The 27,355-nt window shown below is 39.3% G+C and overlaps 1 protein-coding gene across 6 annotated transcripts in view; it reads right to left on the bottom strand.

Annotated features, from left to right (window-relative positions):
• LOC126183515 (glutamate receptor ionotropic, kainate 2) overlaps positions 1-27,355 on the bottom strand; it is a 270,896-nt gene that overhangs the window by 52,072 nt on the left and 191,469 nt on the right. For all 6 annotated transcript variants that reach the window (XM_049925566.1, XM_049925565.1, XM_049925564.1 and 3 more), the window contains one exon: positions 1,869-2,007. In XM_049925566.1, coding sequence (XP_049781523.1) covers positions 1,869-2,007 — 139 coding nt within the window. The remainder of the gene's footprint in view (positions 1-1,868; positions 2,008-27,355) is intronic.

Raw genomic sequence — 27,355 nt, forward strand, 5'->3', positions numbered from 1 at the left:
TGTGGTCAGTGGTATTGAGTACCTGGCAGTAGGTGACCGCACAATGCACCTAATATGGAAGAACATATGTTTTTGGGGGTGTCTGGATACTTCTGATCACATAGTGTATTATGTACTCACTCCCCTCTACAAGTCCTAGAAGTCTGCAATGGGAATTTCTGAGCACATTGTATAGTAGACAATGGTTTAGTCAGATTCCTTGGGTTGTTCTACAGTGTTCCCCGGCAACAATATAAACCAAAAATATAAACCTTCCTGGCATAGCCTTGTACTAAATTGGAACCCTTGTTTGAAAACCTAAACACAAAATAATGAAAATTTCATTCTGTTATCAAAGATAACCTATTTCTGAACATAATATTCTACTGCAGTGGCGTATCAAAATACTTTCTGATGCAGATGTTTTCAGGCTGACTGGGTACTGAGTATGCATGAAAATTTTCCAATTATCACTTCCCAGAGCAACTTGTTTTTAAATGTAATATTATATTTTATTCAGTGATGAAATATCAATTTATGACAAATTAAATACAGACATCTGCCTGTTACCTTTAATCAGCTTTATTTAAACACTATTAACTAATCTTCACTAACTTATGTGCTTTACTGCTGTCAATAGTTCCAATAAAAAGCCTTGCTATGCATCTGCTTCAGCATTGTATTGCATTTACTGGTTTTAGTACAATTATTAGTTCAAAAAGTGTTCATAATTCTGCATTTTATTCAAGTAAAAGTTTGTTTAAAGCTCTGTAAGTTTGAGAACAATCTGTGTTAGGCACTTCTTTGACCTACATTCTGTCATTCATCGGAATAGTGCAAATATAATGGACAGTAGCTGGAGTCTCTATTACTCACAAATAAAAAAAATATGATTTATAAAAATCCAGAAAACAAGCCAACTTCATGAAAAATCCCAAAACACTTGTAAGTAAAATTCATATGTGACCATACCTGGTTTCTGCATCTGAAGCCATGAATAATGTAAAAAGTTTGGTTTGAAAACCATAGTGCTTTACTAGGTATTGTCCTATTACAGGTGGTATGCTATGCTTTCCTCTGACATCTGAATTAACTTACTCAGCCAGTTATTGGGGGGAGTACAGTTTAATATGAACTCTGACCCTGGTGCAACTTGGCAGTTTTCACATTAACATACCTTGCCAGAGATGAAAGTTCTGATAAGTGAGAGATGAATTTCCTACGGCTGACTAGGAATCAAACTCCCAATCTTTGGATCCTTGTTCTTGTACTTTATGACTGATCCACAAAGAAAGAATGCTTGTACTCCTCTGGAAAGCTGAAGAAGATACCTAATCCTGAATTTTATTTCAGTGCATTACTAATGTATGATTTATATAATTTTTAACACATTTTGTTTGTTAAAATGGGGTGGGGTGGATAGACTAGCTTTATGGTGCTCAACATCAATGTTACTACTGCACATTCTTGGTTAATGTACATGTACATGTATTTATATTTACTTATGAAAATAATCAGGTTTAATGGGCCAGTTAGAAAGAATTATTGTTGAATTGCACATAGTTTTTAGGACATCCTTCTGGAGCACAACATTCTTCAAACATCTGTGTATGAAAATATGTTTAATCTCAATGAATTCACGTATCCTCACAGGAAAACATGTATAAGCCAATCAGCAGATCAGAGAAATGCAAGCAAATACCATTTTGATAGCATCATGAAACCTGATTTTCGAAGGATGACTCTTTTGCCTAAATCACAAACACACTAGCAGCAATGAACACCTTGGGTGTATCACTAAGAATGAATAACATAATGAATTTTATTTAAATTAAAGTTTCTTAAAAAATATTTAAATTAGTACACTAATAAATAATAAAAGTAATTACCTGGCAAGTATAAATAACAGGACTGAAACTCCTAGGTAAGCAGTTGCCATGTATATCCACACATCCAGAGATAATGGAGACAAAAATGAAAACAAATTTGGTGGCTGTTTTATTGGTTTGCGATAGAGTATACTGATACCTGCAAATAAACAAATTTAAGTTAGACACACACCAATTTTATAACTTTTGCATTTCAGTAATGTTTTTTCACAAATGAAGTGAGCATATATAAATAAAACAGTTAAGTTTATAATAAGTGTCCCATAAATACAGTGTATATAGGTGCAAAGGTGCAATGAATGAGTCAAAAGCATCCTGTTCCCACTGACAGAGTTCTAAGTCAAGGTTCTCAGATTCACATATGCTCATTAGTAGTGTGCATGTCATCATCTCTCCAGGTAGCACAGATATTTATAATTCAGAGACTGAATGTTATTAAAGCAGAACCAAAATTTTGATAAGGTACATTAGTCAAAGACATTACTGTCTTATTTATGCAGTACAGCACAAAAACAAAAATTAACTTTAATGTAGTAGCAACAATTGCATGTTGAGAAACAGTCATAAAATGAGAGACTATATGATACATGAATTGGGATGGCAATCATTAAACAAAGGTGTTTTTATGTAAACAAAGTCGAGGGGGGAGAAGGGGAAGGAAGGAAAAGGACAGGTGATTTTCATTGTAACAGGTTCTTATAATGAATTTCAATCACCAAGTTTCTCCTCAGAGTGTGAAAATATCTTGTTGTTGGGCACCTACACAGGGAGATATGATCATCACAATAAGATAAGAGAAATCATGGAAAGGTTTAAGTGTCATTTCCTCATATACTCTTTGAGATTGGAACAGCAGAGAAATAGCTTGAATGTTATTCAATGAACCCTCTCCAACACACTTATTTGTGAACTGCAGAGTAATCATGTAGATGTAGAGGAGATGTATATTTAGATGTAGATGTAGACTACATAGTACTAATATTTTCTCAGCATTTCCATTCATACTGACTAGTCAATATTTGTCATAGGAACTTGTGCACACTTACTGGTGAGCACCTACCATTTGTAGCTATGTTTGCACATTTGAAATGTGCTTTTAATTAATTGCTTCTCTCCTGGTTTTGCCACAAAACCTAATTTAAAGTTTCCCTCATTAATTTCTTACTTTTCTAAGCCATCTATTTCTGCCTTCTATAGGTCATGATAATACTGCAACTTTTATTAATTATTGTCCTCACTTGATCTGTCTGTTGGGAAAAAAAATCTTCAGTGTAACACTTCAATAGAGCAATAGATTTTGTTTAGATGTATCTGCATGCAGTATGATGCAAAGCTGAAGTTTGACTGATGCACAATATCTCTGTTGTGATTGCGAATATAAAACTGAATCTGATAGCAGGATTTTTAATTCATAACATTTGAACTTGCTGCTATACTTCTTTTCCTTCAATGTTTGTCTCATTTGGGTAGGGTCAACTAATGATGACTGACTATCCAGCCACAATTTACTAATTATTTTTATTCTGTGGCTTGAAGCTCACCATTTTGCCACTAATATCTGTTACTGTAATGAGGGAAACTCATATACTCCACCTTTCTGTATAATATGTAAACTTTGTTCTGCATATAAATTCATACTTCACCATATACCCAACTGTATATTGTGTTTCTGAGATGAAATGAGAAGTCAGCCTAGTATTCGTCTATACAAGTGTAAAAAAACTTAATGAAACCCATACTCAGTCTGGTTTGTGAACCAAATCATTAGTTAATATTTTTGTGACAAGTTGAAATTCTGCAGGACTCAAGCTCAGAACCCTTACCTTTATTGGACAGTACACTGTTAATCCCACCCCATGAACCATGGACCTTGCCGTTGGTGGGGAGGCTTGCATGCCTCAACGACACAGATAGCTGTACCGTAGGTGCAACCACAACGGAGGGGTTTTCTGTTGAGAGGCCAGACAAACATGTGGTTCCTGAAGAGGGGCAGCAGCCTTTTCAGTAGTTGCAGGGGCAACAGTCTGGATGATTGACTGATCTGGCCTTGTAACACTAAGCAAAACGGCCTTGCTGTTCTGGTACTGCGAACAGCTGAAAGCAAGGGTAAACTACAGCCATAATTTTTCCCGAGGGTATGCAGCTTTACTGTATGATTAAATGAAGATGGCGTCCTCTTGGGTAAAATATTACGGAGGTAAAATAGTCCCCCATTCGGATCTCCGAGCAGGGACTACTCAAGAGCACATCATTATCAGGAGAAAGAAAACTGGCATTCTACGGATTGGAGTGTGGAATGTCAGATCCCTTAATTGGGCAGGTAGGTTAGAAAATTTAAAGACTTTTGGTCAGGTGAATACAGGGTTATAAATACGAAATCAAATAGGGGTAATGCAGGAGTAGGTTTAATAATGAATAAAAAAAATAGGAGTGCGGGTAAGCTACTACAAACAGCATAGTGAACACATTATTGTGGCCAAGATAGATACGAAGCCCACACCTACAACAGTAGTACAAGTTTATATGCCAACTAGATCTGCAAATGATGAAGAAATTGATGAAATGTGTGATGAGATAAAAGAAATTATTCAGGTAGTGAAGGGAGACGAAAATTTAATAGTCATGGGTGACTGGAATTCGAAAGCAGGAAAAGCGAGAGAAGGAAACATAGAAGGGGAATATGGATTGGGGCTAAGAAATGAAAGGGGAAGCCGCCTGGCAGAATTTTGCACAGAGCACAACTTAATGATAGCTAACACTTGGTTCAAGAATCATGAAAGAAGGTTGTATACATGGAAGAACCCTGGAGATACTGAAAGGTATCAGATAGATTATATAATGGTAAGACAGAGATTTAGGAACCAGGTTTTAAATTGTAAGACATTTCCAGGGGCAGATTTGGACTCTGACCACCATCTACTGGTTATGAACTGTAGATTAAAACTGAAGAAACTGCAAAAAGGTGGGAATTTAAGGAGATGGGACCTGGATAAACTGAAAGAACCAGAGATTGTACAGAGTTTCAAGGAGAGCATAAGGGAATAATTGACAGGAATGGAGGAAACAAATACAGTAGAAGAAGAATGGGTAGCTTTGAGGGATGAAATAGTGAAGGCAGCAGAGGATCAAGTAAGTAAAAAGACGAGGGCCTGTAGAAATCCTTGGCTAACAGAAGAGATAATGAATTTAATTGATCAAAAGGAGAAAATACAAAAATGCAGTAAATGAAGCAGGCAAAAAGGAATACAAACGTCTCAAAAATTAGATCGACAGGAAGTGCAAAATGGCTAAACAGGGATAGCTAGAGGACAAATGTAAGGTTGTAGAGGCTTATGTCACTAGGGGTAAGATAGATACTGCCTACAGGAAAATTAAAGAGACCTTTGGAGAAAAGAGAACCACTTGTATGAATATCAAGAGCTCAGATGGAAACCCAGTTCTATGCAAAGAAGGGAAAGCAGACAGGTGGAAGGAGTATATACAGGGTCTGTACAAGGGTGATGTACTTGAGGACAATATTATGGAAATGGAAGAGGATGTAGATGAAGATGAAATGGGAGATATGATACTGCGTGACGAGTTTCACAGAACATTGACAGACCTGAGTCGAAACAAGGCCCCCGGAGTACACAACATTCTATTAGAACTACTGACAGCCTTGGGAGAGCCAGTCCTGACAAAACTCTACCATCTGGTGAGCAAGATGTATGAGACCAGCCAAATACCCTCAGACTTCAAGAAGAATATAACAATTCCAATCCCAAAGAAAGCAGGTGTTGACATATGTGAAAATTACCGAACTATCAGTTTACTGAGTCACAGCTGCAAAATACTTGCACGAATTCTTTACAGACGAATGGAAAAACTGGTAGAAGCCGACCTCAGGGAAGATCAGTTTGGATTCCGTAGAAATATTGGAACACGTGAGGCAATATTGACCTTACAACTTATCTTAGAAGAAAGATTACGGAAAGGCAAACCTACATATCTAGCATCTGTAGACTTAAAGAAAGCTTTTGACAATGTTGACTGGAATACTCTCTTTCAAATTCTGAAGGTGGCAGGGGTAAAACACAGGGAGCGAAAGGCTATTTACAATTTGTACAGAAACCAGATGGCAGTTATAAGAGTTGAGGGACATGAAAGAGAAGCTGTGGTTGGGAAGGGAGTGAGACAGGGTTGTAGCCTCTCCCCGATGCTATTCAATCTGTATATTGAGCAAGCAGTAAAGGAAACAAAGAAAAGTTCAGAGTAGGTATTAAAATCCATGGAGAAGAAATAAAAACTTTGAGGTTTGCTGATGACATTGTAATTCTGTCAGAGACAGCAAAGGACGTGGAAGAGCAGTTGAATGGAATGGACAGTGTCTTGAAAGGAGGGTATGAAATGAACATCAACAAAAGCAAAATTAGGATAATGGAATGTAGTTTAATTAAATCGGGTGATGCCGAGGGAATTAGATTAGGAAATGAGACACTTAAAGCAGTAAAGGAGTTTTGCTATTTGGGGAGCAAAATAACTGATGATGGTTGAAGTAGAGAGGATATAAAATGTAGACTGGCAATGGCAAGGAAAGCGTTTCTGAAGAAGAAAAATTTGTTAACATTGAGTATAGATTTAAGTGTCAGGAAGTCGTTTCTGAAAGTACTTGTATGGAGTGTAGCCATGTATGGAAGTGAAACATGGACGATAAATAGTTTGGACAAGAAGAGAATAGAAGCTTTCGAAATGTGGTGCTACAGAAGAATGCTGAAGATTAGATGGGTAGATCACATAACTAATGAGGAGGTATTGAACAGAATTGGAGAGAAGAGAAATTTGTGGCACAACTTGACTAGAAGAAGGGATCATTTGTTAGGGCATATTCTGAGGCATCAAGGGATCACCAATTTAGTATTGGAGGGCAGTGTGGAGGGTAAAAATCATAGAGGGAGACCAAGAGATGAATACACTAAACAGATTCAGAAGGATGTAGGTTGCAGTAGGTACTGGGATATAAAGAAGCTTGCACAGGATAGAGTAGCATGGAGAGCTGCTTCAAACCAGTCTCAGGACAGAAGACCAAAACAACAAACAACAACAACACTATTAATAATGCCATTTATTCACAGCTCACTGACTATCTCATGGGTTTCCACTTGTCATCTGTTTCTATATCTGCATTCAAAGCAGTGATTTATGAGAAACCACTATGGCTTCCCCACTGAAGCACAGATAGTTGTACATACAACAGTTGAAAATCCATTACTATATAAAGTAATACATCACATCCAAATTAGTTGGTCACAATGCATTCTGAAAGTTTATGTATTGATACCAAAAATATATTTTTCCTTAGGAAACAGTCTGAACCTAACATACTGTTAAATACATAGTCCAAAGACCAGAATGAGTTTACCGCAGCAGTCCTACAAAAAGGACACTGGACTCGCAGCACAGATCCCATTGGAACATATGGTAAATGAAAATGCTATCTGTAATTTTTCTGTACTGACTATGAATTGATGCAAGCATTGAAAACATGGTCTATGGTCACCATGTTTCTCCAACCAGACAGTACCATCACAACATAGCCAAAGCCGCATGAGCCATAATCCACATCAACATTGTGGATTTATTCTTTGGTGATATGTAGCTGATAGTAGTGGACACCCCATCAAATATACAATCTGTAGTATGTATGTCATTCAGTGATACAGTGTACCAGTGTCTGAGATAATGGGCCACAATTTACTTCAGCATCACCTGCCAATTTCTGCAGGACAAATACCATTGAATATGCCCTCACTTCATCATTCTAGCCATGTTCTAATGGGGAAGCTGAATGGACATTTAAAATTTAAAAAATAATTCCTTCATTATTATAGTAAATATTCATTAACATCTTTTATGAGGCAGGCAATGGCAGCAGTCTAACCACGTTTCTGCATGAGCAAAGCTACTTCATGGTTGCTGACCTACCTCAATTCAGGCCAGTGGTTGAGCAGGAATGACAGCATGCCTTCTTCCATCTGGACTTTCCATTATGAGCTCACATCCAACCCAGATTGCTATCATCAGGCAATTAGGCCACAAATTATTCCCTGTCAGGGATATAGATGGTCAAATATACCACCACCAACAGATCAAGATGTTTAAACAACTGGCCTAGCACACAATGTTCACAGTACCGCTCCACCCTGCATTTAGGTCAAGATCAGTCTACAATTTCCAGCCATGTCAGCAAGAAGATCTGAAAGCACCAAACCCCAGGGAGCTGAATGACACTGAAAACTCATGGGAGCTGAGCCACTGATTCTCTGATTCTCACTTCTTTGGATAATAACAGCATCAATGGAAACCTTCCATAAATCGCCATAGAAACTTTGGTAGGGATTCCAATTATAGTTTCTCTCTTGCAACTGTGGCCACCCCAAAAAACAGCCAATACTACTGACTAGAAAAAGAAAAGAGGTGGGGAGATATCTTGCATCTCCACCAGATGTTTCAGTGTCATCAGGTGGACAGACTCCAAGTGGTGCTGATGCAGCTTAATCACCTAATGCTTTTATAAGTGCTCACTTGATCCTTGTCGCTGAACACAAGTCTGAATTAATAGACTCTATAGCCAGAGGGCTGTCAATGTGGTGTTACTCTCCATACTGGTTACTTCTCAATTACTTATGGATTACTACAGATTTGGCTTGGAATTAGACTTGTTTGTATGGTCTTGCTCTATTGTTTTGACACTGATGAGCTATTGCTATGGATTTGTTGAGTGATTATCTCTAAGGCTGGCCTGTGCAGGTTGTGTTGTCAACCTGTCTTGTCTTGGTCATGATTCAGTTCACTGAATCATTTGAGCCCAGGTTAATAAAATTACTACCAAATTCAACATAAAAATATTTTAATGAAGCCCACAATTCTCAATTTCATGGAATTACCAGATCAGTGGCATCAGATGGAAACCACCATGCTACATCAAATGTGTACCTACAGTAGCTGTAAACATTGGAAGAATATTGTCCACTGGCAGTGTCTCTACTGCCACTGTCATTTCCCCCGTTCAAAAGAAGCCACTGTTCAGGACATAAACCAGGAACACCTTCGGCCTCACTACTAGTTCATTATACATAAGAGATCCTGATGATCAACAGGCTTTCTTGTGGTCAAAACAAAAAATGTATTTAGTTTTTAAATGTAACCTTTAGTTGGACCCCAGTCAACATCATTTTCTGAAATATGCAGTTTGTTTAGTTTCAATTTTTATAAGGAAAATCATGTAGTACTAGCCAGACTAGAATACCATCAATGACAGAAAGAAACTGGTTAGTCATGTGAAGTACTTTTGAACGTGTTTTCTGAGGGTCATCTTGAGCAGTTGGTTCCACAGCTCATATGCAATGGAAATACCTTAGACCTTGTAGCTACAAATAAGCTGGACCTTATCGACAATGTCAGAATGGAAATGGGGATTAGCAATGATGGTATCATTATAGCAACTATGGTCATGAAAGTTAATAAATCAGTTAAGGAGGCCAGTAAATTGCGGTCTGGAGAATCATGTGTATAGTAAGTGCATTAATGATGGAAAACACCCACCATGGTTTAACAATGAGATTCAGAAAATGCTGAGGAAGGAGAGACTGTTGCACTCTTGGTTCAAAAGAGAACATGTAAATGACAACAAGTGAAGGTTATTAGAGATTTGTGCATCTGGAAAAAGATCTATGTGCAAATCATACAACTACTACCACCTTATCAAAAGGTCTGGCAGAGAAGCCGTGAAAATTCTGGTCCTATGTAAAATCACTAAGTGAGTCTATGGCTTCCATCCACTCACTTGTGGACCTGTCTGGTGAGGCAGATGAAGATAGCTAAACCGAAATAAGATAGGAAAACCGAAGTTTTAAATTTCATGTTCAAGAAATCATTCATGCAGGAATATCATACAAACGAACTGTTGTCTGACCACTGAACAGACTCCTGTAAGGACAACATAGCAATAAGCATCCCTGGTATAGAGAAACAACTGAAGGAGTTGAAAACATATAAGTCACCAGGCTCATATGAAATCCCAGTCTGGTTTTTCAAAGAGTACTATACAGCATTGGCCCATAATTTAGCTTGCATTTATCTCTAATCTCTCACCCAGCACAAAGTCCCAAGCGACTGGAAAAAAGCGCAGGTGACTGCTGTGTATAAGAAGGGCAAAAGAACATACCCACAAAATTACAGACCAATTTTCCAAACTTTGGTTAGCTGCAGCCTTGTGCATATTCTCAGTTTGAATACAATAAATTTTCTTGAGACCAAGAAGCTTACGTCTACAAAGCAGCATGGTTTTAGAAAGTATCGCTCACGTGAAATTCAGCTTGCCCTGTTCCCACATGATATACTGTGAACTATGGATGAATGGCAACAGGCAGATTCCATACTTCTAGATTTCCAGAAAGTGTTTCACACGGTGCCCCATTACAGGCTGTTCAAGAAGCTACGAGCATAGATATGTGAGTGGCTCAAAGACTTCTTAAGTTATGGAAGCCAGTATGTTGTCCTCATGAGTGAGTATTCATCAGAGACAAGTGTATTGTCAGGTGTGCCCCAGGGAAGTGCGATAGGACCACTGTTATTCTCTATATACATAAATGATTTGCCAGACAGAGAGGGTACCAATCTGCAGTTGTTTTCTGATGATGCTGTGGTGTACGGTAAGGTGTCATCAATGAGTGACTGTAGGAGGCTACAAGATAACTTAAACAAAATTTCTAGTTGGTGTGATAAATGGCAGCTAGCTCTAAATGTAGAAAAACATAAGTTATTGAAGATGAATAGGAAAGGCAAACCTGTAATGTTTGAACACAGCATTAGTAGTGCCCTGCTTGACATAGTCATGTCATTTAAATATCTCACCATAATGTTGCAAAGCGATACGAAATGGAACAAACATGTGAGGTTCGTGGTAGAAGAGGTGAAAGGTTGAGTTTGGTTTATTGGGGAAATTCTGGGAAGCTGTGGTTCATCTGTAAAGGAGACTGAATACAGGATGTCAGTGCAATCTATTCTTGAGTACTGCTTGAGTGTTTGGGATTCGTACCTGGTCAGATTAAAGGACGACATCAGCGCAATTCAGAGGTAGGCTACTAGATTTGTTACTGGTAGGTTCGAACAATGTACATGTATTATGGAAATGCTTCAGGACGTTGAATAAGAATCCCTGGAGGGAAGGTTACATTCTTTTCAAGGAACACTACTGAGAAAATTTAAGAGACCCGGCATTTGAATTTTGGCTGCAGAATGATTCCGTTACCTCCAACATACTTGTGCGTAAGGACCACGAACATAAGATATCAGAAACTAGGGCTCATATGGAGGCATATAGACAGTCATTTTTTCCCTCATTCTATTTGTGAGTGGAACAGGAAAGGAAATGACTAAAGTTGGGAATATGTGGTAGGAAGGTGACCCAGTTTTCAGCCATTATGCGCATCCTCCTCTATTAACTACTGGCAGACAATGAGCTAAATTCTGTTTCTGAACAGCTAGCCACAATGGTTGGTTGGTTGATTTGGGTAGGGACCAAACAGCGAGGTCATTGGTCCCATCAGATTAGGGAAGGAAGTCAGCTGTCCTTTCAAAGGAACCATCATGGCATTTGCCTGAAGTGATTTAGGGAAATCACTGAATTCCATGCACTGGGTCTGGGTTTGATTCCCGGCTGGGTTGGAGATTTTCTCCGCTCATGGACTGGGTGTTGTGTTGTCCTTATCATCATTTCATCCTCATCATCAGCCACAAGTCGCCCAATGTGGCGCTAAATGAAAAAAGACTTGCACTTGGCGGCCGAACCCAACTGGGACAGCCCAGCCAACAATGCAGTATGATCATTTCATTTGTCTGCCTGCTTAGCTGGGTGGTAATTTGCTAGCCTCCCATGCAAGTGGGCCCAGATTCGATTTCCGGCCGGGTTGGAGATTTTCTCTGCTCGGGGACTGGATGTTGTGCTGTCCTTATCATCATTTCATCCTCATCACTGGCACGCAAGTTGCCCAATGTGGTGTAGACTGAAATAAGACTTGCACTTGGCAGCCGAACTGCCCTGGACAGGGGCCTCCCAGCCAATTGATGCCATACGCTCATTTCCATTTATCACTGAATTATTCATTCGACTGTCTGTCTTTCCATTTTTTTTCTTTTTGTTATTTTTATCTTGCATCAATACAGCTGTGAATGTATAAGCAGACGAGCGGGATTATTTACCACATCTATAACTTTTTCAAACACGTATTTGAAAGCAGGGCTCATACTGTCGACATAGGAAGACACAAGAACAGGTTGCAGAAGCATTTGCTGTCAGTAAGACAACTGTAAATATATTTGTAAACGAAAGCACCATAGCTGTAGGAACCTTAGGAAAAATTGCTTCTCTGTCACCTGCAAAGCATCAAAATCGCAAAAATCCTGTAACACAAATGGATGGTTTTGACAGTGATGTTTCAAAGCACTCTGTGTGAATGGTGATAAATATGTGACATCACAAAAACGTTTTACAATTATTCATGAGAAAATTGGCTTCAAAGGTAGCATTTTTTTAATGTAAAGAACTTTAAAACACATTGGTTCCAAATATGACAAGAGAGAGTTTTTAGTTGATAGATATGACATAGATGCACCATGAACCACAGTCCTTATAAAGATGTGCAATACAAATGGAGGAGTCAATGCAAGAGACTTGTATCTTGATGAAACATGGGTGAATCAGCAACATTCCTGAAAGACCTGCTGGAAAATGAGTGACAGAACTGGTGGTATTAAAGATCCCACAGGAACCATGCTGGTTATCATACAACTGTTACCAATGAAACACCAAGTACAAACACCAGAAAAGTGGATATTCTGCCCTGGCTTAAAAATAAAAATATTTCCCACAGTATAAACCACACTTGTACCGAACTCCTGCAGTTTGTTAATTTATATAAATTATGCTTCAGAATGTAAAGGCTTGAATTTTTTTTGTTAGTATACTCCCACGGAATTAATTTGGACAAAGGTTAACGGCTATATGTGAGGGGGGGGGGGGAGGGGGGGGGGAATCATTGAAGCTAATAGACACTGAATTGCTTGTGTATGAAGCAATAGACAACATCCCCCCTTCAGCATGGGCATAGTCTGTGCAGCATGCTGAAAACTTCAGGAAGAAGCTTTTCAACATGTACCATAGGCAAATGAACCTGATTAATGTCTGAAGCAACACAGTTTGGCAATGTGGACTTTGTTTGCCCACACCGTGCTGCCACGCATGTGCAGATCTCATCCCCTCTATGCTTCCCTACTGCTCTGCATCTACGTATTTGCCATCCTACATGATGCGGGCTAGTAGTGGTACAGGGTACCCTCTGCCATGCACTGTGAGATGGATTCCAGAATATTGATGTAGATGTAGACACAGTTTCATTAATTCGTAATACAGTTCTCTGATACATAATTGACCAAGGCATCATTGTGGCAGCAATGAAGCTAATCAACTTATCTACATCACATTAAAACAGAATGCATTTGGTTACTGCAAATCTCCTAATGTTTTAATTATGGTATCTGTTTTCCAATTTAAGATACCATTAAAGCAGCATTGGAAAACTGATAGGAGATGGACTTAATTGAAATGATAGCATCTATTCAGTGGGAACTCCGCTAGCAGTGATTTGTAATTCAAATGGAACCTTCCATCTGTAATATTAGTTTAAGTGGCCAGTGAATGCAAAATCCCTGATTGACGCAAATCCTACATATCACTCACAAAAGCTACTCTCAATATAATCAGGTAAAATCTTTCAGAAAATTGATCTCCTGCATCTTCCTTGGACACAGTGTCTCAGAAAATAATAGTGATTAAAAGCCTTTTCAGAGAACATACATTCAAACACTTACCTTTCACAGCTCATAGCACATAACTGATCTTTCAGTGCTACCTGTAACAGCTCAGCCAAAAAATCCCCGCATATTCAACTATTTTGGGAGTATTATATCAGGTTCTAACTGGGAAGAACATGTAGTTAATCTAAGAAAATTATTAGTCATTCATGAACAAGTTAATCTCTGATTATGTCTTAATAGTGTAAATTTTCCAATCCAGTGTAAAATATGTGGTGAATCTATATCTACAACTACCACTATACTCCTCAAACCACTGTTAAGCATACAGTATAGGGTACATCCCAATGTACTAGTTATTAGGCCTTTCTCCCATTCCATTTATGTTTGGCTTGTGGGAAGAATGACTGCTTAGTCGATTCCGTGCATACTGTACTCTTGCCTTTGTGATATCTACTGAAGCAATACATAGGGGTGTGAGTTAACGAGCATTTCACTTCCATTTAAGTACATGGCCAAAAAAGTCAGCCTTCAGGAACTGTCAAACGAACCCTGTCGTCCAGGACCATGTGCCACAAAGAGCACAGATTCGCCACAAGATAGGGAAATTCACAGGCGTCTATTGTGCTGAATGAGGCCTAAGTGCTGTAGTGTGCGAGTGAGACAGATGAGAACCTACGTCATAAGGAAACCCCATAGAAGCTGTTTGTGGCCAGGGAAACGTATCAGTGTTAAATATGGTGGACCTAAGAACGGCCATAAAGAGAAACATTTATGAAAACTATTTAATTCTGTAGTAATTCAGGGAATGAAGCCACAGAAATTTTAATCTACCATACTTAACAAATTTTCATGGTGGTTCCTATAAAACCTGAACATTGATCATATCTATAATAGTTTAGGATTTACTGTTAAAGTGAAATTAACAAGTTTTGTAACAAAGACCTGAATGCTAAAATCTCAGTACTTTGGTCAATCTTAATGATAGACATTTCATTTAGAAGCGCATCATGCAAATGACAAATGTTGTAAATATCAACTCTGTAATCAGGTAACAAAGACCTGAATGCTAAAATATCAACACTTTAGTCGATCATAACAATCAATATTTCATATAGAAGCGCATCATTAAAATGACAAATGTTGTAAATATCAACTGTGTAACTTTATTTGTTTAAAAGATATAGTAAATTTAAATTTTCAGTATTTTCAGTTAAGCAGCAGATCATCATTTCCTCCACACAAAACACATTGAACGATGACAGCATGACAGCTTATTGAATCATTAGGTAATAGAATATTTGTTGTCAAGTTTAGTGCATAATCATTACTTTTGTTTTTTAGTTATATATCAGAAATCACACTGGTGCAAGGTTACTGGCCGTGACATTCAAAGTTAAGAAGGAAATTGTACTGGTTTTATGTAAAGAATGTAACATTTATTATACAATTGATATTATTGTTACTTTATTTAGAACATGAAGGTGGTAAAGCTTTGATTATTTAAATAAATTAAGATTTAAAATAATATAGAATAAGCTGCAGCCAATCAGATGGACAGCTTCAGGAAAGGGAACTGCACTAGTCAGTTGAGTGAGGATGTTGGGTGCGTGGGAAATGCGGCCGGGAACAGGAAGAGGGACAGTGCTGGTGGAGATGTGGAAGCGGATGGTCAGTCTTTAGGTAGCTAGGAAGTGAAACGACTTAGAAAATTTCGCATTGTGTGAACTCTAACTTTTGCATACTTTACGAGGTGGAGTATTGGACTAGTAATTTAAATATGACCACTTTCGCTATTAGTTTGCTTTCTGAATAAACATTATTCTAACCAAATCGCAACTGTTCGGCCTACATCATTTATGGGTTGTTAATATAGCTCCCAATAGTGTTATTATTGTTGTTATATGTTATATTAACTTTGTATATTTTATACAATTTCACAAACTTGCCATCAGCCATAAAATTTAACCATAGAGTCACAAATTTCTAATTTAGGACGTGTAATGCGACACGTGCAGTTCAACCCCTAGACGAGTTTGAGCCAAGAAATTTTGACGAAGAGGAGTCACATGTGAGCTTGAACACCTATGGGAGGTTAGCTCGCAGGAGGTTGTAATATATTCCTCAATTCAGCAGTTAAAGTTTGTTGTAGAAAATTTATAAGTACATATTCACATCATAGTTTGTGTGTATCTCCAAGCACCTGCCAGATCAGTTCTTTCAGCATCTTTGTGACACTCTCCCATGGGTTGAACAAACCACTTGTGCTGCCCTTCTTTGTATCCATTCAATATTCCCTATTAGTTCTACTTGGTATGTGTCGCACACATGTGAACAATATTCTAAAGTGGGTCACATGGCTGTTTTGCGTACCATCTCCTTTAAAGACTCACTGCACTTCTTTTGTGTTCTACCAATGAACAGAAGTCTGCCACCTGCTTAACCTATGATAGACTATGTGCTCATTCCATTTCATATCCCTAGAAATTGTTACATCCACTTAAGTGTATGAGTTCACTGATTCCAATTGTGACTCACTGATATTATAATCATAGGATACCATTTTTTTTATTTTGTGAACTGCACAATTCTACATTTCTGCCCATTTAAAGCAAGTTACCAATCTTTGCATCACTTTGAAATCTAATAAAGATCTCACTGAATATTTGTACAGCTACTTTCAGACAGTACTTCATTACCAATAACTGCATCATCTGCAAAAAGACTGAGGTTATTATTAATATTGCCTGCAAGTCATTAATATACAACATGAATAACAAGAGTCCTAACTCACTTCTCTGAGGCACACCCAAAGTTACTTTTTATGACTGTCAATGACTTTCTGTCTAAGATAACCTACTGTGGCCTTCCTACTAAAAGATGCTCAATCCAGTCACAAATTTTGCTTGATACCCCATACAATTATACTTTTGAGAATAGTCATAGATATGATACTCCATCAAATGTATTTTGGAAACTCAGGAATATTGCATTTACCAGACTGCCTTGAATTGTGCCTGCCAGTATGTCATGTGAGAAAAGTGTGAGTTGGGTCTCATATTATCTAGGTTTTCAGAATGCATGCTGGTTGTCACAGAGGAGGCCATTCTGTTCGAGATACCCCATTACATTTCAGCTGATAATATGTTCTAAGAATGTACAACAAATGGATGTCAAGGGTATTGGTCAATAATTTTGTGGGTCACTTCTGCTACCCCTCCTGTACATAGGTACAGGGCAATCATTCATCAATCTCCCTTCATGCTCCAATGTCATTTTACACTTCTCTTCTTTCAGTCAGGATATGAGCTGAGGAAGTGATCAGAAATGGACGAGCGCTAATTTTTTGGATGTGTGATTATTACTAACAGGGCTTCTGGAATAAAGAGATCTCTGTTTGATAGAGAAGTTAGCACAATTTTTGGTTGCAGTAATGCACAGGATCTGTAATTATTCAGTCTTACGCTTTCCCAGCTTTCCTCATTTATGTATGTATCTCTCACTTCCTGCAATGTAAGAAAGATTATTTTCTGCATTAAAGAATATCCTGGCAGACAAATGCATGAGCCTAAATGTGGAGAATTTGGATTATTATTTATTTATCATATGGCTTTTAGTGCCAGGGGTCTCCGAAGAGATGATTTACCTTCACGGTAGCTCTTTTCATTTAAGCAAAGGGGCAGTACCTTTAAAGGAATTGGAATCTTTCACGAAAGAAAGGTATTTGGAAGAAATTGGTGGTGGCCTATTGTGTGGACCAACTCTAGCATTTGCCTAAACTGAAAATGGAAAACCCTGGGGTTTTCCTAAATTGAAAACAAGAAACCACAGTAGACCATTTTTAAGATTGCTGGCAGATGGATTCAACCCACTCTCCACCTGAATCCAGGGATTGCTAGCTCAGCATGCTAACAAGTAGAATTACCCCAAGTCGGTGGAGAATTTGGAAAAACAGATTGTTGTACATTGTTTTAAAATAAAATAAAATGCATAACAACAAAAGATTGCATGTTTTTCTTTAACTGTGCACATTTTGTCATTTGATGATGCATGAATGCCTGCATATTTTAAGATTTAATTGTGCAGGTAACTGCTGGCCTCAGTTCTTACTGTATTACAAGAGCATAAGTAGATTTTGGACAAAAGGGGAAAGGAGGAATGCAGAGTGCAGTCAGATCTGATGAATTCAAGCAGCCCGCTGAAAAAAATCTTTTAGGAACGAACGAACTATAAAATCTGGTGTCATCCCATACCTCTTCCACTTCCCACAAACCCCTTTTCATTTTTCCATATGAGGGCTGGTTTTCATAATTGAGGACCGCTCAGGTGACCAGATTGGGCTACTAATAGAATATTGAGTAATTTTGTTTCTTAAAGAAATGCAACCATCACTGTTTGGGCAATATTTTTGTTGATTACTGTGCTTTTTGGGTGACACAGACAAATCCAAGTGTATTTTTATGCACTGATTTTAATTTGTCATTTCTAATGACGTTTGCTTCTCTGCTGCCTTGTGAAATACTCAAATATTTCACCCCAAAGTTCTACCACCCTCCAAAGAATGAAACCAGTGCTAACATTAAACTGCTATAGATATGTAATTAGGCTATTATATTAGTGTGTACAAATTTTTAGCTTACCATAATGTTAGTAGATGAATCAAAATCTATTTTCGTGTTCTTTCTTGTTACAATCTTATCCATAATTAAAAAACTATCACAACAAAACACTCAGCACAGAAACAATAAGTGGTAGCACTTACATTAAATTCAGCTGTAAGTAAGAACTGAACTGATATGCATAACAATAACTGAGCTCAAACAATAACAACAACTGGTCTTGGCTAAAATAGGGGTAAGCAATAGCCAATAGTACTATGGATGTATAGATAGTTTAAATCTACTGTAGACCTTGATGACCACTAATAGTGCATATCTCTTTTTCACTGTACGACTGAAAATTAAAATACGTTTCAATTTCACTACACAGCAACTATGTTGTGTATAATTTCCTTTAGGTGATTTTTTTTCGGGGGGGGGGGGGGGTATCCAGACACCCTGAACCCCCTGCCCCCCCTTTTCACTATGGTCTTGCATTGGGCCCTGAAGCTTTGTTCAGTTTTAACAATTTCTGCTATTTCTCAATTCCACTGAGACTAATATCTATTTCTCTCATATTTTCAGTTGTACGCGAATCAAATTGGGGCAATAATCCTGGGTTTTCCTTTGTAAAGGAATATTTGAAAAGAGAGTTAAGCATTTCTGCTTTTGCTTTGTTACCCTCAATTTCAGTTCCTGTCTCAACTGACAGTGAATGGACACTAACTTTGGCATCACTAACAGCCTTTATACATGACCAGAATTGTTTTGAGTTTTGTTACAGATCTCTCAACAATATTATTTATGCTAAGTCATTGAGGACTAGAGGACAAATGTAAGGATGTAGAGGCTTATCTCACTAGGTGTAAGATAGATACTGTCTACAGGAAAATTAAAGAGACCTTTGGAGATAAGAGAACCACTTGTATGGATATCAAAAGCTCAGATGGAAACCCAGTTCTAAGCAAAGAAGGGAAAGCAGAAAGAGGAAGGAGTATATAGAGGGCCTATACAAGGGCGATGTACTTGAGGACAATATTATGGAAATGGAAGAGAATACATATGAAGATGAAATGGGAGATATGATACTGCGTGAAGACTTTGACAGAGCGCTGAAAGACCTGAGTCAAAACAAGGCCCCAGGAGTAGACAACATTCCATTAGAACTACTGACGGCCTTGGGAGAGCCATTCCTGACAAAACTCTACCATCTGGTGAGCAAGATGTATGAGACCAGCGAAATACCCTCAGACTTCAAGAAGAATATAATAATCCCAATCCCAAAGAAAGCAGGTGTTGACAGATTTGAAAATTACCGAACTATCAGTTTACTAAGTCACAGCTGCAAAATACTTACACAAATTCTTTACAGACGAATGGAAAAACTGGTAGAAGCCGACCTCGGGGAAGATCAGTTTGGATTTCGTAAAAATATTGGAACACATGAGGCAATACTGACCTTACAACTTATCTTAGAAGAAAGATTAAGGAAAGGCAAACCTACATTTCTAGCATCTGTAGACTTAGAGAAAGCTTTTGACAATGTTGACTGGAATACTCTCTTTCAAATTCTAAAGGTGGAAGGAGTAAAATACAGGGAGCGAAAGGCTATTTACAATTTGTACAGAAAGCAGATGGCAGTTATAAGAGCCGAAGGAAATTAAAGTGAAGCTGTGGTTGGTAAGGGAGCGAGACAGGGTTGTAGCCTTTTCCTGATGTTATTCAATCTGTATATTGAGCAAGCAGTAAAGGAAACATTAGAAAAGTTTGGAGTAGGTATTAAAATCCATGGAGAAGAAATAAAAACTTTGAGGTTTGCCGATGGCATTGTAATCCTGTCAAAGACAGCAAAGGAATTGGAAGAGTAGTTGAACGGAATGGACAGTGTCTTGAAAGGAGGATATGAAGATGAACATCAACAAAAGCAAAACGAGGATAATGGAATGTAGTCGAATTAAGTTGGGTGATGCTGAGGGAATTAGATTAGGAAATGGGACGCTTAAAATACACTCCTGGAAATTGAAATAAGAACACCGTGAATTCATTGTCCCAGGAAGGGGAAACTTTATTGACACATTCCTGGGGTCAGATACATCACATGATCACACTGACAGAACCACAGGCACATAGACACAGGCAACAGAGCATGCACAATGTCAGCACTAGTACAGTGTATATCCACCTTTCGCAGCAATGCAGGCTGCTATTCTCCCATGGAGACGATCGTAGAGATGCTGGATGTAGTCCTGTGGAATGGCTTCCCATGCCATTTCCACCTGGCGCCTCAGTTGGACCAGCGTTCGTGCTGGACGTGCAGACCGCGTGAGACGACGCTTCATCCAGTCCCAAACATGCTCAATGGGGGACAGATCCGGAGATCTTGCTGGCCAGGGTAGTTGACTTACACCTTCTAGAGCACGTTGGGTGGCACGGGATACATGCGGATGTGCATTGTCCTGTTGGAACAGCAAGTTCCCTTGCCGGTCTAGGAATGGTAGAATGATGGGTTCGATGACGGTTTGGATGTACCGTGCACTATTCAGTGTCCCCTCGACGATCACCAGTGGTGTACGGCCAGTGTAGGAGATCGCTCCCCACACCATGATGCCAGGTGTTGGCCCTGTGTGCCTCGGTCGTATGCAGTCCTGATTGTGGCGCTCACCTGCACGGCGCCAAACACGCATACGACCATCATTGTCACCAAGGCAGAAGTGACTCTCATCGCTGAAGACGACACGTCTCCATTCGCCCCTCCATTCACGCCTGTCGCGACACCACTGGAGGCGGGCTGCACGATGTTGGGGCGTGAGCGGAAGACGGTCTAACGGTGTGCGGGACCGTAGCCCAGCTTCATGGAGACGGTTGCGAATGGTCCTCGCCGATACCCCAGGAGCAACAGTGTCCCTAATTTGCTGGGAAGTGGCGGTGCGGTCCCCTACGGCACTGCGTAGGATCCTACGGTCTTGGCGTGCATCCGTGCGTCACTGCGGTCCGGTCCCAGGTCGACGGGCACGTGCACCTTCCGCCGACCACTGGCGACAACATCGATGTACTGTGGAGAAATCACGCCCCACGTGTTGAGCAATTCGGCGGTACGTCCACCCGGCCTCCCGCATGCCCACTATACGCCCTCGGTCAAAGTCCGTCAACTGCACATACGGTTCACGTCCACGCTGTCGCGGCATGCTACCAGTGTTAAAGACTGCGATGGAGCTCCGTATGCCACGGCAAACTGGCTGACACTGACGGCGGCGGTGCACAGATGCTGCGCAGCTAGCGCCATTCGACGGCCAACACCGCGGTTCCTGGTGTGTCCGCTGTGCCGTGCGTGTGATCATTGCTTGTACAGCCCTCTCGCAGTGTTCGGAGCAAGTATGGTGGGTCTGACACACCGGTGTCAATGTGTTCTTTTTTTCCATTTCCAGGAGTGTAGTAAAGGAGTTTTGCTATTTGGTGAGCAAAATAACTGATGATGGTAGAAGTAGAGAAGATATAAAATGTAGACTGGCAATGGCAAGGAAAGCGTTTCTGAAGAAGAAAAATTTGTTAACATTGAGTATAGATTTAAGTGTCAGGAAGTCGTTTCTGAAAGTATTTGTATGGAGTGTAGCCATGTATGGAAGTGAAACATGGACGATAAACAGTTTTGACAAGAAGAGAGTAAAAGCTTTCGAAATGCGGTGCTACAGAAGAATGCTGAAGATTAGATGGGTAGATCACGTAACTAATGAGGAGCTATTGAATAGAATTGGGGAGAAGAGGAGTTATGTGGCACAACTTGACAAGAAAAAGGGACTGGTTGGTAGGGCATGTTCTGAGGCATCAAGGGATCCCAAATTTAGCATTGGAGGGCAGCGTGGAGGGTAAAAATGATAGAGGGAGACAAGAGATGAATACATTAAGCAGATTCAGAAGGATGTAGGTTGCAGTAAGTCCTGGGAGATGAAGAAGCTTGCACAGGATAGGGTAGCATGGAGAGCTGCATCAAACCAGTCTCAGGACTGAAGACCACAACAAAAACAACAACAAGAAGTCATTGAAGGCTTCATGCATTGTTCTCTTCACAGCCAAATGCATTTCATTCAACATGTCTCTATATCTACAGCTCTCTGCTATGTTTTACACCTATTATGTGGTAGTCCCGCTTTTTGGAGTTTCTTTATATTGACTGAATATCATGGAGCATCTCTCCCATCACACAATGTTCTACTGGGTACACATCTATTCAGTGCTTGGTCAAGTATTCTTTTAAAATTGAATCATTGTTGCTCTATGTGCTCCTATCCTGAGCTACAAGTTTCAAGTTCCTCACTGAGATATGACACTACTGCTCCTTCGTCTAGTTTACTGGACATATAAATATTGCTACTTATTTCAGTTGGCCTTTGTGCTTCGGTAATCATTGTTGTTACAACTGTCTCATGGTCACTGATACCAGTTTCGATGTAAATCCTCAATGAGGTCAGGTCTCTTTCTTGTCATTAGACCTAATATCTATCCATCATGGGTGGTGTCCTGAATCATGTTTTATAGGTAGTTCTCAGAGAAGACATTTAGTAATTTTTCACACAATGTCATGTCATGACCCTCACAAAACTGTAAGTATCCCAGTCGATTGTTGGATGATTAAAGTTATCTCTGATGATTATAGTATGATTGGGAATTTACCCACTAGTGGACTGAGGTTTTCTCAAAAACTTTCTCCGACACTTTGTTGTGAAGGCTTTGGCAGTTAACCACTAGGATTTTAATACTATCACCTGTGGGGGGGACACTTCTTTGGATTTTGTACCAATATTTATGGGTCTACTACAGTTGTCATTATCTGGACCAGATGCAAAGTTGCTTTATCTAAAAAAAGACTTGTGTGCACCCCACATACAGTCAGCTACCTGGGTAGCAGGTTCTGCACATCTGGTCCATTTAGGTGGACCCTACACTTCTCAAACCTATGGAGCAAATGCAGGAAGTCAGAGCCTAAACGGTCAGAGAATTTTTGCAATCTCTGGTTCAAGACTTCTGTTCAACTCAGAATGAACTATAAAATCTGGTGTCATCCCAGACAATGGAGACAATGCTCCAGGTTGTGAGTTTCTTTGAAACTATGGGAGTGAGGCTGGTATTTTTGAGCTTCTCTGCCGGACACCAGAATGGTCCAAGTATGACCTCAAGACCAGACATCAGGTATCATGTGTCCCATCCCAGTGTGTGCCACAATGTGCAGCTGGTTACATACTGATCCCACAATAACTGTTGCGATAGTCTTTTTCAACATGTTGAATGAGGCCCACACACATACACACCGAGTGCAATTGGTGTTCCTTCCCATACTAGCCATTTCCCTAAGTAGCAGCATAATTCTCCACACATTCCAATGGCCAATGATTATTAGACCCTAGTCCATTGTGTTTGCCTCCCATTGACAAGAGACTCAGTACATTTTACAACAGGTGAAGTGAGTCTCACTGGCTCAGTTTCAGCCATGGGTGCTGATACCCAAAGGCAAGACTTATTAATATTCAAGGTCAAGAGGTACCACAGAGCTCAACCTTTTTTTCATAGATGTATGCAAGACCTAAAACTTAAAGCTTCTGGCATGGCGAAGGAACTGATGCCATTATTCCATAGCATGGAACTCAACATCTCAACAAACATTAGTCTCTACAAGGCAATTGTACAACCAAACATCCTTTGTGGGAGCACATCATGGGGCCTCAGGGCCTTGCTAACAAGACCCAAATGCAGCACTACAAAATAAAGTCCTTTGATGGATACTGAGAGCTTCACAATACATGCGCATCCAGACACTGCACGAGGAGCTCAATAAGGAACCTTCTGTAGAAATGATCAAACTCATATCCCCAACAATTCACAAGAAATTAGACAGACTGAGACAGTCAGATCAAGAGGAATGTTCAGTATGAGTCATCAGCTTTAGTCAGTGACTTAATGTTAATGGGTGTTGTTATGTCACCTTTTGGGGCATATATTCACAATTTTGTTGTTAGCTAGTGAACCCAACGAACATGCAAGCACAAAAAACTGGTTGTGAAGACAGACTGATCTGTAGCTTAGCCCACTTGAACAAAATAAAAATTGCCAGCAACATCATGTCACAGTTGCCATATTCTTTATGGTGTTTTTCACACTTTTCCTGTGTCACTGATCACAGCCAACACTCGCATCAAACATTCCTCTATATCCGACATGTCATATGTCATATCAGAGAAGTAGGTACCACCTGAGCAGAACCCTGGCATTGGTAGTTTGTCCCTAAGGCACTAGATAAATAGAAAACTGGAAATGAGACGCTACAAATAAAGAAAAAAAAACCTCAGAGTAGAAATTTACGGGCCTGTGGCCCTCACAAGACCTCCCTGAGTGCAATAGATCACTGACGAAAACTAAACCTTACCCTATCACCGAAGAGAAAGGATTTCTGAAGAGGTGGTAGGACTTCAAAAAATTAATTGCATTGATGTTTTACTTAGCTGCATTTGTGACAGCTTCTAAACTGGTGTGACAAAGATGAACACTGCAGCGTCAGTTTATCATAGTCAAAGTTTCGAAAATTGCAAAGCTATAAATCCTATGCAACAACATGTGAATGTAACTGATAAAATATTTACTGCCAGGATCATAAAGGAATTTGTCTTTTTTAGGATAAACAAATTACTATGGAATACTCAAATCCAGTGCTATGCAAACTTCATTTCCTGCAGTCCAATTAAGAGAAAACAGGGTCAGATTACTATGAACTAGCGAATGCAATAAGTCTCAACTTATTAAAGTCCAAACTCCAAGCTGAATCTTTTATCACAACTTATGTAACAGGAAAACTCTTAGGCTTCACAATTAGAGCTGTGCAACATGACATAGCATAAATCTTGTCACACAAATCAGCCATTGATTAAGAACACCCACAACATTTATGGCTGAACCATTAAATCCTGCTCAAAGAAACTATTCTCAAATTAAAAGGCTAACCATCGTTTTGTAATGTGTAAGTTATTGGTCCTAATTTCATCTTATAATGGATTAAAAATTATTGCTGCTAAAGTGTAGAGCCCAAGATCATCTTCCACAGGAAACTTGGATACAAAAATGAGTTTATATTTGAGTAACACCAAGGGCACCCATTCAGTAGTTTGTGCAGGGAGGGGTAAGTGGAAAGTGGGGGGTGCAAGACATGAGGGTACAGAGTATTTTTAATACTTTGCAAGATGAATGGCAGCTTGTAAGTAGCCATAAAAAAGGTCTAGTTCTGAACCTGTTGGACACCTGTGTAACACGAACTTTTACATGATTTTCTTGAAAGGAAAACACCTGATTATGCTACTTTTTTTACCTTCACTGAGAGTCAGGGGTGGGCTACGTGCCCCCCCTCCCCCCCCAATCTTGCGCCACAAGTATGGGCATAAAAAGAGGAGGAACCTGATCTCTGTATCAGATGACACTAAGTAGTATTTAGACATCCTGCCAGAACATGCTGTAAGCAGTAGGCAAGTGATACAGCCATATAGTGACTCACACATTGATCCCAGGCCCTGACACCATAGGGTCACATGAACCATCCCTGTGGCCTGCTTCAGCAGCTACAGTTGCAGTCAAGAGAGCAATTGACTCTTGTTTCTAGTCTGGTCTCTACACAGTTAGTGAGAAGAATGTTTCTTTCTCTTTTTTCTTTTTTACACATATCAACAGAAGTTCTACATAAAGTGACAACCGCAAACATTAATGTAATTTTGTGTGGAGGCATAAACATCTTCCATGGTTTTGGCATGTCCCTGTTGGTCTACACTGCAACATAGTAACTACAATGACAGCAATAGTAATTGACGATTTGCCCACAAATATGGATAGGAACAAGTGTGGTGTAACTGTACAAGATCTTGGACTCAGATAATTTCTGCTGAATAATAATGGAAAAATCAGGTATGGAAAAAATTCTCAGACTGAAAGCACACCAAAGACTTCAATCAGAAATAAAAATGCAAGATTTTTCACAACAGAACTAAGCGTATAGAGAAACCAATGTAGATGAGAAATCTTCTGAATTTTCAATAGTACTTATACTGACCTCTGAAATGACATTTACAAAAGAGCCTACAGCAGTAGAAATGTTTTCTATAAACAGGTGCTAGAAAATCTTCCCAAACCCTAAGTATCTCTGTTTGATGAAAAATAGTAATACTGATTCAGAGATGTTACCTTTCCCACAGGTACAAAAATAATTATAGGAAGGTGCTGACTGTTGCAGAAAAGTCGTCTAATGATCAAAAATATGCAATGCAAAGAATAAAAGCAAAGCAGTCTGGGGTGTGATAAAACAGGAAATGGTGAGAGAGAAACAAAAGCACAATAAAAATATGTAAGGAACATCGATACAGTGATAAGGGAGGAACACCACCCATCAAACTTCATGAATGAGTATTTTTCAGATATCATAGAGAAATTACAAAACAATTCCCTAAAATAGATACAAAGCTTTAAATAATAATGCACTAATTTCAATGATGTTATTTCCAACCATGGATAAAAAAAAATGAAAATGAGCAGACCTAGATAATAAACAAATCATTTGCACCAGAGAACTCTTCTGAGTACAGGTAAGAGTTGGGCCTCTGTTAAATATCTACATCTATATTCTGCAAACCACTGTGACTGTATGGCACAGCATATGTCCCATGGTACCAGTTACTATGATTTTCTTCCATTCCATTCACACTGTCTCTGGCCCTGTTCTTCCTGAGCAGCCACCAGCTAATTTATACCAAACCATCTTCTCTCCCTCTTCTTATTCTATTATTCAATGTCAATCAAACTAGTGATCATCCTCACAGTCTAGCCACGATGAACCCTTTTGTACTCTGTATACTATGATATAGCATATTTTTACCTATTCAGTCCTTTTGTTTTTATTTGAAACTACCCTCGTCGCATGCCCACTTTCTTGTCCATTCCAGTGCCAGTACAAATTGGTGTCGGAAGATGCCATACCCCATCATTTGATCTGAAGGGAGGCTAAAAATTTTGGTT

The sequence above is a fragment of the Schistocerca cancellata genome, chromosome 4 (assembly GCF_023864275.1).
Source record: "Schistocerca cancellata isolate TAMUIC-IGC-003103 chromosome 4, iqSchCanc2.1, whole genome shotgun sequence".
NCBI lineage: Eukaryota > Metazoa > Arthropoda > Insecta > Orthoptera > Acrididae > Schistocerca > Schistocerca cancellata.